Raw genomic sequence first — 13,329 nt, forward strand, 5'->3', positions numbered from 1 at the left:
AAACAAAACCATATTTATTTATGTTGTTCTTTGCTGACCGCACCCCCCGACAAACTTCTCCAATCATTAATCTACGGTCAACTATCTACACCTCATTATAATAGTTATAAACTATTTGTTCTTTTTTGACCAGTTTAAACAGTACAACCATTTTTACAGTTGTATAACCCTGACCATCTTCTAATATTTAAATTTTTTAAAAACTATATATACATATATGTAGGTTTTTACGTTTCAGGCATTTATTTTTATATGTGTATATTTGACTTAATGAATTAAGCCAATCTTCTGATTAAATGCTATTCCGTATAAGTTTGTTAGTCAGTTTTTATGAATCGATAATCTTATATTTAAAATCGATAAGTTAAAAAATGTATTTTGTTAAATGGTTTCAAAATGATTATACTTAGTACTACTAATCAATAATTTATTTTACAATAGTTACTAATTATTTTTTTAAAGCTATGACAAACCCTGAAGCAATGTTTCAAATACATATTATAATATAACTTAACTTTTTTTGTGTATTTTAAAAAAAAAATATTTAATACCACAACGGCCTGAGATCTATCTAATTGTTATATCAAGCTTACTTGGTTGATATAATAATTAAATTTTTTAACATTGGATTATGGGGGAGGTATAGTTTCGTACAAATGACACCCTTAACTATATTTACGGTTATAATTATTAAAAAATAAGGTAAAAGAAATAGATAAAAATAATACTTCTTAATCAAAAAGAAAAGTAAAATTAATAACAAAAATAACGAATCAGCTTTCAATGAAAGTACAATGCAGAAAATATTCACATAATTTTATTGCATAATAGTCGGGAAACAACAAGTCCTCATCCACTGCAAAACCCAAATCTCTACATCAATAATCATAAAGGTGGTTAATTTCGATCCCTGAGGGTCGATATCTATAATCTGTAGGAGGTCGATGCGATCTAGGGGGTCAAATGACAACCCTATTCAGTTCCAAATTTATTGATAGCTACGTAGAATCCATTTTATTCGTTTGGAATACCTTTTGTAAGGTGAATGCGGATGGAATCTGGAATGTGGATGCCATTGTAAATGAAATAAATCAGTTTAGGGAAACGCATGTGTATATATTTTTTTTTCTTTTTTTGTGATGGGTTCGATTAGAAATTTAGATAAATTTTAGAAATTGATGATAAGTTTAAATAAGTTACGGTGATACTTATTTTATTAAGAATAGAAAATATTTCATTGGTACATAATATTTAATCTGTTATTATTTACTCATCTGAGCAATAAATCCCCAGTCCAGGATCGATTTTTTATTTTTTTAAATCAATTCACAATCAACATTTTCAATGTGATAAGTAGAAGAAAAATATTGGGATGATCTTGTATATGTTTGCGAAAGAATTAGTATGCAGTGGTGATTTCACGTTTAAAATTAAAAAAAAAAATTCTTTTGAAAAATAAAAAGTAGTAAAGTTCAGCGTTTAAATAGGAAATAAATTAACCTTAGACGATTGAAATAAATTAATTTTAAAAAACAGCTGAATGTGACCATTTTTGTATATTTGATTAAAGAGCTCTTAAAAATTTTCTGATTTTTGTGGGGTCACTACTTACAACAATTATTTTATCCTAAAATAACTAAAAAGTGCATAAATGTAAAAAAAAAAAAACTACTCTAGAAACAGCTTGGTAAAGGACCCCAATTGGCCGTCATTCTCCTGCAGTTTTTCCTATTTTATACAATATATTTTTGCTATCTTATACAAGTGGTCATACCCAGAAAAGCCCGCCCGATATCCAAACGCGTTTGAGGTATTAAATTAAATCTCACCCATATTTTACAAAAATAATATTGTACATCAAATCATAAATATATCGTGCTTTACAAAATCTTCTCAGGAACAATTTGGTTCCTTACCAAGCCGCATTTTAGAAACACTTTTTTTATTTGTTATTATATTAATTTTACATTTTATTTATTAATATGTTCGGATGAGATATTTATTTAGTTAGTTCTATCATCCTTAAAAGCTACTTTATTTCACTTTTTTAAATGTTAATACGAACTATTATTTGTTTTTGACAAACAATATTTTTTTCAGATTTTAAACGTAAAAAAAATAATTTTCCGCACTATTATGATTTCGTATTCACTGTGTTGGTAATTACTGTTTTTTTTTTTGAAAGCACATAGATCAGTATTTAATAATATTCTCCTTAATAGCATGTTCTGAAGCCCATTCGGTTTTTATCTTATAAAATCAATATTTTTTCTTAGCTATACAGTGATGTTATAATACCAGGTGCCACTCTCGAATCACTTAACTTTTCTTTAAGGAAAGAACTGCTAAAAAGCGTCGGTGTTTTTGACCCTTGAATTACGACTCTAGTAAGAGATACCCAGGAACGAGCGCAATACGTGAGTAGTTTTCTAAACACCGGGACTTTTGTTGTTTTACTGTTGTGAATCACTGAATTTCCGCTTGTACCACGAATGCCGTTCCCCTAAAACTTTTATTGCAACATATGTATTAAATAAACCACCAAGAGAACGCAGAAACAATATAATTCAACAAGATTTATTAGAAATGAAACAACAAAAATATTCATTCATGGTTAGATGCAAATATATTATGCCTTGGAGTCATCTTATATCCTCCCGATGAACCAAGATTAATGATTATAATGATACCAGCATAAATGACTATCATTAAGAGGCAAAGAAAAAGTCAAAAAGAGCAACAGAAAGAAGAATGAAAGAGGGGGGGGGACATGTGAGGTACAACAAACATTTCAGCTTAATTTATTTTAAATTGCTTATGATTTGATTTTTTTTTCAAAGCTACTAGTGTATTGACCTGAAACATTAGGTTATAATTAATTTTGTTTTCAAAATAATTATAACAGCGAATATGAAAGTATAAAGCAAATTGTTTATAACATTCACCTTCTAAAACATGGTTAGCTAAAATTTATGATGATTCAGAAATATAACTGATGAAATGATTGTCTGTTTTTATGAATGGTGGCATACTATCAAAATAATCGTGTAATAATAATAATAGTTTCATGTTGAAATATTGAAATACCTATTTTGTGTATAAATTATTCTTTTAAGCTCATTTATAATTTTTATATTTGTATCTTGTGATTATTTAAGTTTTAATTAATTTAATTTTTTCGCCTTCTTTTTAGTATGTATAACTACATACTAGATCTAATTTAATGTAGATGTACATTCTAGATGTTAATTCTAAATGTAATTTAGAACTCAATTCCATCATTCTATTGATTAAGCCAGATTGTACCTATTTTATTATTTAATAAAAAATACAACAGCACTCAAAGGAAGTGTACCTGAAAATTGTATAGAAAAAAAAATTACTGAATCTATTATGTAATATACAGTTGTAAATTTCAATACAAATATTTTTAAAAAAAATAAAATAAACGTTTATGGTTGGCGTTTGACATAAACTCTAAGATTACAGGGTATAAGATTATACCCAAAGAAATAGGTAGTATTTATTTTGAGCAACCATCTTCTTATTGAAATAAGGACAAAAACAATAAAAAATTATAGGTATGTAGATTACATTATCAACTCGTTTTCAAAGTTTATATTAACGAGGTTTCATCTTTACGATCTACCAAGCTGTATATTACGTTCGAATACTATGATTTGAAAATCGTTTGACTTGAATTCTCTTTCTTAAGGAAGGTACACTCAGTTTTATATTCCTTAAATATACTTTGTTAAGGACGTAATATATGTTGATATTATTAATTCATTTATTTCTACAAAAATGCATGTATAATTTTTATCTTCAGTTATATATATATATATATATATATTCTATATATTAGATATATTGTAAGGGAGTGAGATTTTAATGGAAAAACACAATTAAAGGTTCCTGAGTGTACCGATGTCTTTCGATATTGAGATTACATACTGAAGGCAGGAATGTGCCTCAGGTGTTACAAGCGTTGATCAACACCCAGATGTTTTTGATAATATCAACCAACCGAAACAACCACATTATAAAATTTTCTCTGATTTTCTTACCAACGGTTCTGACAATAAACTCGGATAATGAATGAACTATTTAATGGTCCTTAGTATTGGTTAGGTCCTGTCTTCATTGATATAGTCTGTTTGGGATTATGTGCTCAATTATCAAGTTGCATTTCTCTAATGTATCTTAAATGTATTTGAAACTATTTATTGTTTCTCATTGTAAGTTTTTTTTTGGTATAATATTTATTGAAGAGAATTAATACAATCTGCTACAAATTAAGGGTTTTAAGTTTAAGTGTTCAATTATTTATTCGTACAATCTATATTGAAGAAAAAAAAAGAAAATAAGGAAATGTAACATGTAATGATGTGTAAAAGTAAATATGTGGAACAATAGTACTCACTGAATTAAAATAAAAATAATTAATAAAGAAAAGAATATTCTATTATAATGTGAATAAATAAAATATAAATCTAGATTAAAAAAAAATATGTACAAAACAAAGAATTAAATTTAATTAATAATAAAATAAATACACATTTCCAACCATATCAAATATTTACATTCTGTCTTGGGGAATTCCGAGCCAAGCCTTGCCCCACCCTTATTAGGAGAGCAAAGAAAGGCTCCAAGGAGATCCCAGCGCTTATTTTCCAACCACGTCAAGGGAATTAGGACGCTTTAGCCACATACTCTCATGGATATAAACTATGAAAGAATTCGATTATCAACTAAAGAATAATTGGTTTTTACCTGATTGAATTCACATTTCCGAAAAAAAGAATACCATTAATTGGAAGCACTCTATAAAAAAAAAAAAAAAAAAAAAAGTCATTGAAATTATTCATCTTTGAATTTTTAAGTTCGTTTTTTAAATATATAGCATGAATTTTCTCTCGTCTAATAAGTCTTAAAATCCAAAATGTGATACACCCATGATAACTTTGTATTTGTAATTTTTAAAAATAAATGAATATATTAACTTTTCATAAAGAAAAATAGTAAGGCGGAATATTGCCGTGGTGAATAATGATAAGATTAACTTCAATTCAAAGAAGGGTGATAAGATCATTTTTTTATGATGCACGCATGACTTTTATTTGAACAATTTCCTGATTATATTCAAATTCCGACTGGTAAAAGGTTTTTGTTCGGTTTTAAAATTTTAAATGCAGGTATTTATCTAGAAAACAATTTATGGTTTGTTAAACTATAAAGTATCTAAATACTGTTATAACTATTTGGTAAATTTATCATTTTAAAAACACCGTTATTTTTATAAATTTTAGGCGTATGATAATAGTGTAAATACCGAATGGTGTTTCATATAAATGTTAGACCTTTTTTGTTTATTCCGTGATTATTTACTATTCCCGAAAAGGACTGTACAGAATACTTTATTCAGTTTAAAAAGCGAAGTCTGTTATACTCGACCATTAAAGTTACTAAGGGATTTTTGGAAATTAGCCATTGTTTGACTAGAAACTAACCCATTATTAAAAGATCCTTTTATTTTTTTGCAAGTTTCTTACAAAATTTCTGTTGGTTTTGAAAATAAAATAAATTTGAATCCTTTTTAAGCAATATTTCAAATACTAAAATTAATTTACTTGGATCTTTATATGTTTGCTAAATAACTTTTTTGTATATTTATTAAGATTAGAAAATGACTGTTTTATTGGTTTATGGCCATGTTGTCATATCTTGAATCAGTTTTTATTTACTTTTTTTTTTTTGTTAATTTGATAGGAACATACTGATCTTATTTTCTGATACACCTAATATGTCCCTCAAAAGAAGTTCATTGTAATCAATCAAAAAGTAATTGCAAATAAAATGAGCCTTGCCTTTAAGAGTCTAGTATTCTGAGGAAACATCAACGGTGGATCATGAAAGTAGCTTCGTTTAAACTTAAAAAAAGTTAACTTATGATAAAATATTTTTCGGTGATCGTTTTAGATACCACTTTAAGTATATATTCCGATTGTAGAGCCATGTGTGATTCATATTGAATAATCGCTATATTTATTACTGACAATTAATATTTATTATGAATGCTGCAGAGTGAATTATGAATTAATAAAAGATAATTTAACCATTATAAATAATTTTACAATATAAGACATTTTTGGAGAGTTTAAATGCTATTTATCTCAATTATTTACAACACAAAATCATCACTTTCACCTAGTCCTAGAAAAAAAAAACAGTATGTATAATTTTTACTTATTGAAATTAAAAGTGTACTTATACTTAAAATACAATAAGCACTCACATTTTATTGGATGGTTCAAGAACAAAAATACTTATAAAGAATATTCCTCAGTAGCACTCCCATAACATTTCTACCTAAGAAGGTCACGAGACCTTCTTCTTTTCAGCTAGTTTGAAGGATTATCAAGAATAGAAGAGGAAGTAAGGGTAGAAACTAGTGGAATGACATTATATCAGTTTCTGGTAAAATCGGCTACATATGCAACATAAAGGTAATTATGAATAATTTTATTTTTGTCAAAGTAAGAAGCATTAAAGATTTTATGCAAAATTTTGGATTGTATGGTTGGATAGGAGATTAATTTAATGGTTTAGTGGTGCAGCACAGAATGACTCCTTAAGTCCAAATAAGCCTTTTTATAGTCATATAAATCAATCTTTTGTAATTGATTGGAAGCAGGTACCGTTTTTTAATAAGTGCTATCTGTAACACTGTGTATTGAAAAGTAATCTGCTTAAATGTACTGCAAGCTATCTAATGCTAAACACCGCAATATTCAATATATATATTGTTATATTTTCAATTAAGTATATGAAAAATAATAAATAATATTATCATTAAAGTTTTTCTTGGTTTTATATGAAACTAACATTTATGTAATCTAAAGAAAATGGTGTTAAACCCAATTTGCTGTATCTGGAAGAAAAAATTAAAATTAATTTCATTATTACTATTATTTTAATATTCATTAATTAGTTCATTTACCTGTCCCTATCAATATTTATACTAATTTTTAATGAATTAAATACATACAACGTTTGAAACCAGATGACATTAGTCATGTTTCACTTAAATCATGACAAAACTTATCACGTGTTCATGCCTTCAACTTTAATATTTTCCGGATTACGTTGACTTTCGGTTCATTGATCCGATAAAAAATAACACTACATTTTTATTTTTTCTCTTCAGCGGAAATTCAAGAGATCATTAATCCCGTTGTAAATTAACATGTCAGTGGCTGATTATAATACCCAAGCGAGAGATGACATCGTGTACTCCTCTTTTTGCCGGTGTCGTCCCGGCGAAATCCCCCACCCCACGGGCCTGATCCAGAGCCCTATATAACCCAGCGGGCTTAATCTTGCCAGCAAAACACACACCATCCTCAACATGAAGACTGCTGTAAGTATACCTTCATATTTTATATCCTCAGATAGGTAGTTTTCTAAGCCTGTAAGAGTCAGTTAAAACGCCACTATAAAAAAAATTAACTTTGGAATATAATCTCCTATTTTTCTATCCCAAAGAAGAAACCGTATCATGTTGTGTATCTGCAAGTCCACTAATTTTGATTTTAACTTCTTTTATAGTCATATAGTTGAGGGAATATTCATAAAATCTAGAGAATTAAATAATTCTTATTAATCAATTTTATGTCTTCAAATTATAACTTCAAGACTAGATGGCCCAACTTTAACTAAACAGAAGAACATCAGCGATGTACAGTCAATACTGATCTATCAAAACTAAATAATTCCTGTTCTAGTCTTTCAAGACTTTCAATTGTTCATGTGTCATTCGATCTTATAACTCTCAGAATATTCATTATGTCTTAGAGAACACATTCAAAGAAAGCAAGAAAGGTTAATCTAACCTATACATTGGAAACATCTCAATAAATTTACAAATAACTAATTTTATAATTTTTTTATATTAATAGTTATTAAATTGTATTAGGTTATGGAATATTTATTGGGAGGTTCAGTCAGCTATTTCGTCTTTAAGGCTAAAAAAATAACAGCTATGTTTGGTTTTTGTTTTTAAAAATATGAAATCAATGATATGCCTTCGTAATATAATTACTTTCAATTTTAACATAAAATTGACGCTAATGAAAACCAGAGTTAATGTTTTTCTATTAAACATTTTTTAAAATTTATATTCATGTAAATTCAATTATAAATTTTATATGTAAATTCAATTATAAATTTTATATGTAAATTCAATTATAAATTGATATTCATGTAAATCCATGGTTCATCTCCACAATTAACAAATGATAGAGATAATACTTTTAGTTTTCGATTTTTATTATAAAAATATATGATTTCTAAAGGTTCATTTTTATTATGTACAAAATCTAATGATTCATAATTAAAGTAGGCACTCAGTTATTCTTGTGTGACCGAGGGCATCTACGACTGCCAGAAAAATCGTTAAGTTCTGGGAATTGAATCAATGTGTCATATAAATTTCGTTGGTATATCACTAGCGGAAATAACTATGTTTTCCAACGGATTTTTTATCATACAAATAAGAAAATTAAAATTCAATTTAATATTCATCGTTACAATTAATTGACCAAAACAGCAGACATATCACTTTTTAATAAATAAATTTAAATTACTTAGCTTCAACTAATTACTAGGATGAAATAATCAAGTTAGTATTTGAATTTAAACACTGAATATAATTGGTGTTTGGAACCTGATAAACCCATAGAAAATTCGAAATTAATACCTGATCCTCTGTTGAGGGACAATATTTTATTATATACAGGCATACCCCTCATAATTAAGTGGCAGATTTATTAAAAGATTTCTTACTGATAGAAGCGAATAAATTCAGGTTTAACATATTTTTTTTTTATTTTCTCCTCACCAATAAACACTAGGAATTGTCAGAAAAATTAATGCGGTTTAACTTAAGCCTTTAATTCCTGTAAGGACCCAATATAATATTTTTTCAACACTGGGTCCTTGGAGTTCGTAGCACAGTGCCTTAACACTAAGCTATCCCGCCCTCCATATATATACTATAACCTAATAGTAATGATAAAATGTGTTTATGCATATGTACTGTCATTATCTTTAAATTTGAGGAGAAAATTTCATTCATAATTACTGCAACAAAACCAGCTAGTTAGCTGGTTTTGCTGCAGTAATTTTGTAAAACTATCCTGAACGTCACGAATAGTCTGTTATAACAAATAAAAGGACTACATAACCTTTTAAAAATCTGAAACAGTAGAAGAATAATTAAGGATGTGAAATAATGATATTATATCAATATATTAATCGCGGTTACATTATAATTAATAGAACATCCTCAAATTTCAGCTGGTAATTAATATAAAAATTTTATCAATAGCACCAATTAGAGAAAGTGTGGACTTGTCGATTTTTCAAGCAGTTTTTTAACCGAGGCATCTATTATAATCGAACTGGTTTCCAAGAATGGGCATTAGTGAATTTGCATAATTGTATAAAGTGAATGAGCTTTAATTTAGGGCCATTGTAAAACAGCTCGGATTGCAAACTACTCCGCGGATTACATGGATTATAATTTGCATTTATTAGCATTAATAAAATCTGAGAGGCGAAAATAGCATGGTTTTTTTTGTCATGTTAAATGAAAACTCTATTCGCACATTCAACCAATTCACAACTATACTTGACAATTTATGGAATTGCAATTTGCACATTTAGTGCAAGTAATAATAATTTATTTTGGATATTTCTGTTCATTAATATAGGTTTTTTGATCAATACAAAAAAAAAAATACTGGTTCACAATAAAAATATTATTAAACTGCACATCTAACAACAAAATCTTTTAGTTTTTGCCCCTGCCTGGTCAGTTCTGGCAAGGGGTTGGGAATTATCTGCAGGTAATCAAACTAATTATATTACCTTTAACCAGAGTGTTAAGGTCAAATCTTCATACCATGGGGCCTACATCATATAAAATTCAAACCCCTGGATTTGAACCTGCAACGCTGCTGACTGGGTGTTGCTAAGGTGGATCTTCAACTTTCTAGGCTACAACCGGCCTAAACCACATTTTTTACTACCCCCAAGTCTGGTAGTTCTAACTTATTGAGAGAGAAGACAATCTAAAGTTATATAAAAATAATCCAGATATTCAAACCAGAGTGGGAGGGTCAAGTTTTTATTCCGTAAGATTGCCACGAAATAAAATTTACTAATCCCTACGCCTCAACTCCCTCTGCTATAAACGACAAAAAACTGCTCATATGACTTGTATCCGGTTTCTTCAACACATGTTAGACAGGATATAGTAATAATAAGATCTCAGTTGAAGGTTCTTTATGACCAAATCTGATTGCAAGCCGATTAGAAATGAATCGGTCCTTAATCCTTAAATGCTTCTGTGCCAAAATTGATAAAATATTAATTGGTACAGACGGATTTTTTCTAATTCCTGAAAAGTTTCATTAAATTTAATTTTCAAACTTTGTTGATGGAACTCTTCATTTGACAATAATTAATGAGGAATAATTAACTATTTAAATATATTTTGCTATCGAGTTCCATGACTTTTCTATAGTAGGTTCCAAAACACTTCACTCTGTAAAGCATTGTGCCAAGTTAATTGATAATAACTGGACAACTCATTAATTTATGCCGTAATGAGTCCCCAAACATATATCATACTATCATCCCACACTAACCTTCAACTGCCCCTAAAATTTCGTATATACATTTTTTCAAATATCGCCTATGCTCGGTAAATACTGGAACTTCTATCTTTTTTTAAGCAATAGAACACTATAATAATTGTGTTTTTTTTTTTTTTATCATTGTGAATTTTCCTTAGTAAAATTAGTGGTTCTTTGTATTACGTTAAAAATATAACTATGTCTAATTAAGCAATGTCCCAGACGAAGAATATTTGGTCCAAAATAGATATTTTCTTTCTAAATTAAACTCCACCCTTACAAAAAGTTCTGACCTAGCTTCACGATTTGTACTCTTATGGAACGTAGACTGTAACATGAATCCATCAAATTATTATTCTGTATTAATTATTCTCATTATTGACGAAATTTTAATTAGGAAATGGATAAAGTAATTATAATTTAATACTGTTGGAACATTATTATTAATTATAATTGTATTAAAAAAAGTTATTAATATTAAGTTGAAATAGAATGGTATAGTTATAGTTATTAGATAATCAAAAGATAAGGGAAAAGATCCCGAAACATTATTAATATTGATAAAGGTGTTTTAATAAAAAAACTCCATAGGAACTATTTTCTTCTAAATTATCAAATACATATAATCATATCATGTGCATGAAAAAAAGATATTGTTATGTCTACTGTAAAAAATTAAAGTCCTACTTGTGATCAGTTTCTCTACAGGTTGTTGTCATGTTATACATATCAGAAAGTACATTTTTTTTTATTCTTAAAACAAGTATATATCTATGAAATAAACTTCTGAAAAATTATAATTAACGAAGCCACGTCATTTATCTAATTCCAACTACGTACATAAGAGTGTAGGATTTATAAGATTCAAATTATTTTAAATATAATGAAAATATCAACTTTCAGGAAACTGACTAAAACTTTATAAACATTCTTTCGTTATTTAATTAAGTTCAAAATATTCTAATAGGGTACAAAGTCATTTTATTTTATTAAAAAATTCCAAATATATGTAGTTATACCGCATGACCCTGCATACAGAGTGAGTATATATTACAAATAAAAGTAATTGACAGGTATTGTGAAATAATTGGTTTCAATATTAACTATTCACTGTATTTTATTTTTCAATGTACATTTTTTTAATCTATTATTTCTTTATTTTTGTGTGAATGAGCTGTTTTTTGTTTATCTTTGCGCGTTGGTTCTTTATCTAAGCGTCTACGAAAAAGGTATTTATCGATATCAGAAGATGAATCCGTATAGTATCGTTATTGATTCTCAGGACAATCAAAGATAAAAAAAATATTTCTGAAAATTGGCTAAGAATCCTGATGAAAAAGACTTGTAAAGATGATATTCAATATTAATTTTGCCTAGCTTTTGCTATTGATTACCATGCAATTCATTATTAATTATTAATTATTATTTATTTATTACCATAAAACACTGATCTGTAGGGAACAACAATGTCTGTTTTCAGATCGTACTGTTAGGTTTAGTGGCCGCCTGCCTGGCAGCGGAAGTTCGGAGAGGTAAGCAGGCTCCAGAGGCAAGGTATTACAACCAGCCTGCTCCAGCGCCAGTTCCAGTCGCTGAGGTACCGAGGCCTGTAGCTATTGTCAGGCAATCAGCAGACGTTAACTTCGACGGAACCTTCAATTACGAGTAAGAGGGATACTTGGTTAGACTTTGGCTTAAAGATACAAATACATATAATAAATGCCATTTTTAAAAATTTTTTTGCAGCTTTGAAGCTGAGAACGGAATCTCATCTTATGCGTCAGGATCAATGAAACCACTCAGCCCAGAAGTCTCCGCTCAGACGATCCAAGGAGCTTATGCCTACACCGCACCGGACGGCACTCCAATCTCCGCTTCATACTATGCTGACGAGACTGGATTCCACATCATTGGAGACCATATTCCAACTCCCCATCCCATCCCAGAAGCCATTGCTAGATCCTTGGAAATTTTGCCCCAGCTACCACAAGAAGAGGTTGAGGTACCACAGCAACGCAAGGCACCACGACCAGTCGTAAAGAGAAGAGTATAAATGTTTCCAACGGTGTAGATATGGACTTTTGGTTGTAATTACGGTTGTTCCTTTGTGATTTATATGAGTCTTCGAAATGTCTGGAAGAGAGACAACGAAAAAATCTTGGGCTTAATCGCCCAAAATTTACCATGGGTGTGCCAACTATTCGCTTACTAGGAGAAGATCAATTAGTTCAATAATAGATCTTCTGAATAGATATTATTGCACACTGCCGCTGTATATTATTTTACCACAAACAGTTTATTTTCCTTGATTTCAGGCTTTTTGAAGGTCATTTTATTTCTTGTAATAAAAATGCAAATAGTTGTTCAATACTTGTGTTTTGTTCTTATAAAAATCCGCTTATTCCATTCCCTTACATCATTATTTTTTAATGGAAGCTATATTTGAAGTATTAAGTTTATTAAGAAATCAATAGTCTGAGGTTATTTTAAAACACCCAGCAGTCTATAAACTTATAAAATATTTCCATTTTTGTCTAGTTACTGTAAAGCTCATAGTGAAATCGTTCTGCAATTCTTTATTGCGTTTATTCATAAACAAGATACACCTACGAAACGTTTGTGGGCTAAC

General features: G+C 28.8%; 1 protein-coding gene across 1 annotated transcript; it reads left to right on the forward strand.

Annotated features, from left to right (window-relative positions):
* Window positions 1–7,281: 7,281 nt before the first annotated feature.
* LOC106682353 (endocuticle structural glycoprotein SgAbd-2) lies at window positions 7,282–13,068 on the forward strand. The gene is made up of 3 exons (XM_014423153.2): window positions 7,282–7,420; window positions 12,181–12,365; window positions 12,447–13,068. The coding sequence occupies exons 1-3, from the start codon at window positions 7,409–7,411 to the stop codon at window positions 12,751–12,753; spliced, it is 504 nt and encodes a 167-aa protein (XP_014278639.1). The 5' UTR covers window positions 7,282–7,408; the 3' UTR covers window positions 12,754–13,068.
* The last annotated feature ends 261 nt before the right edge of the window (window positions 13,069–13,329 follow it).

Source organism: Halyomorpha halys, unplaced genomic scaffold, assembly GCF_000696795.3.
Source record: "Halyomorpha halys isolate HHAL.00 unplaced genomic scaffold, Hhal_1.1 Scaffold408.1, whole genome shotgun sequence".
Taxonomy (NCBI): Eukaryota; Metazoa; Arthropoda; class Insecta; order Hemiptera; family Pentatomidae; genus Halyomorpha; species Halyomorpha halys.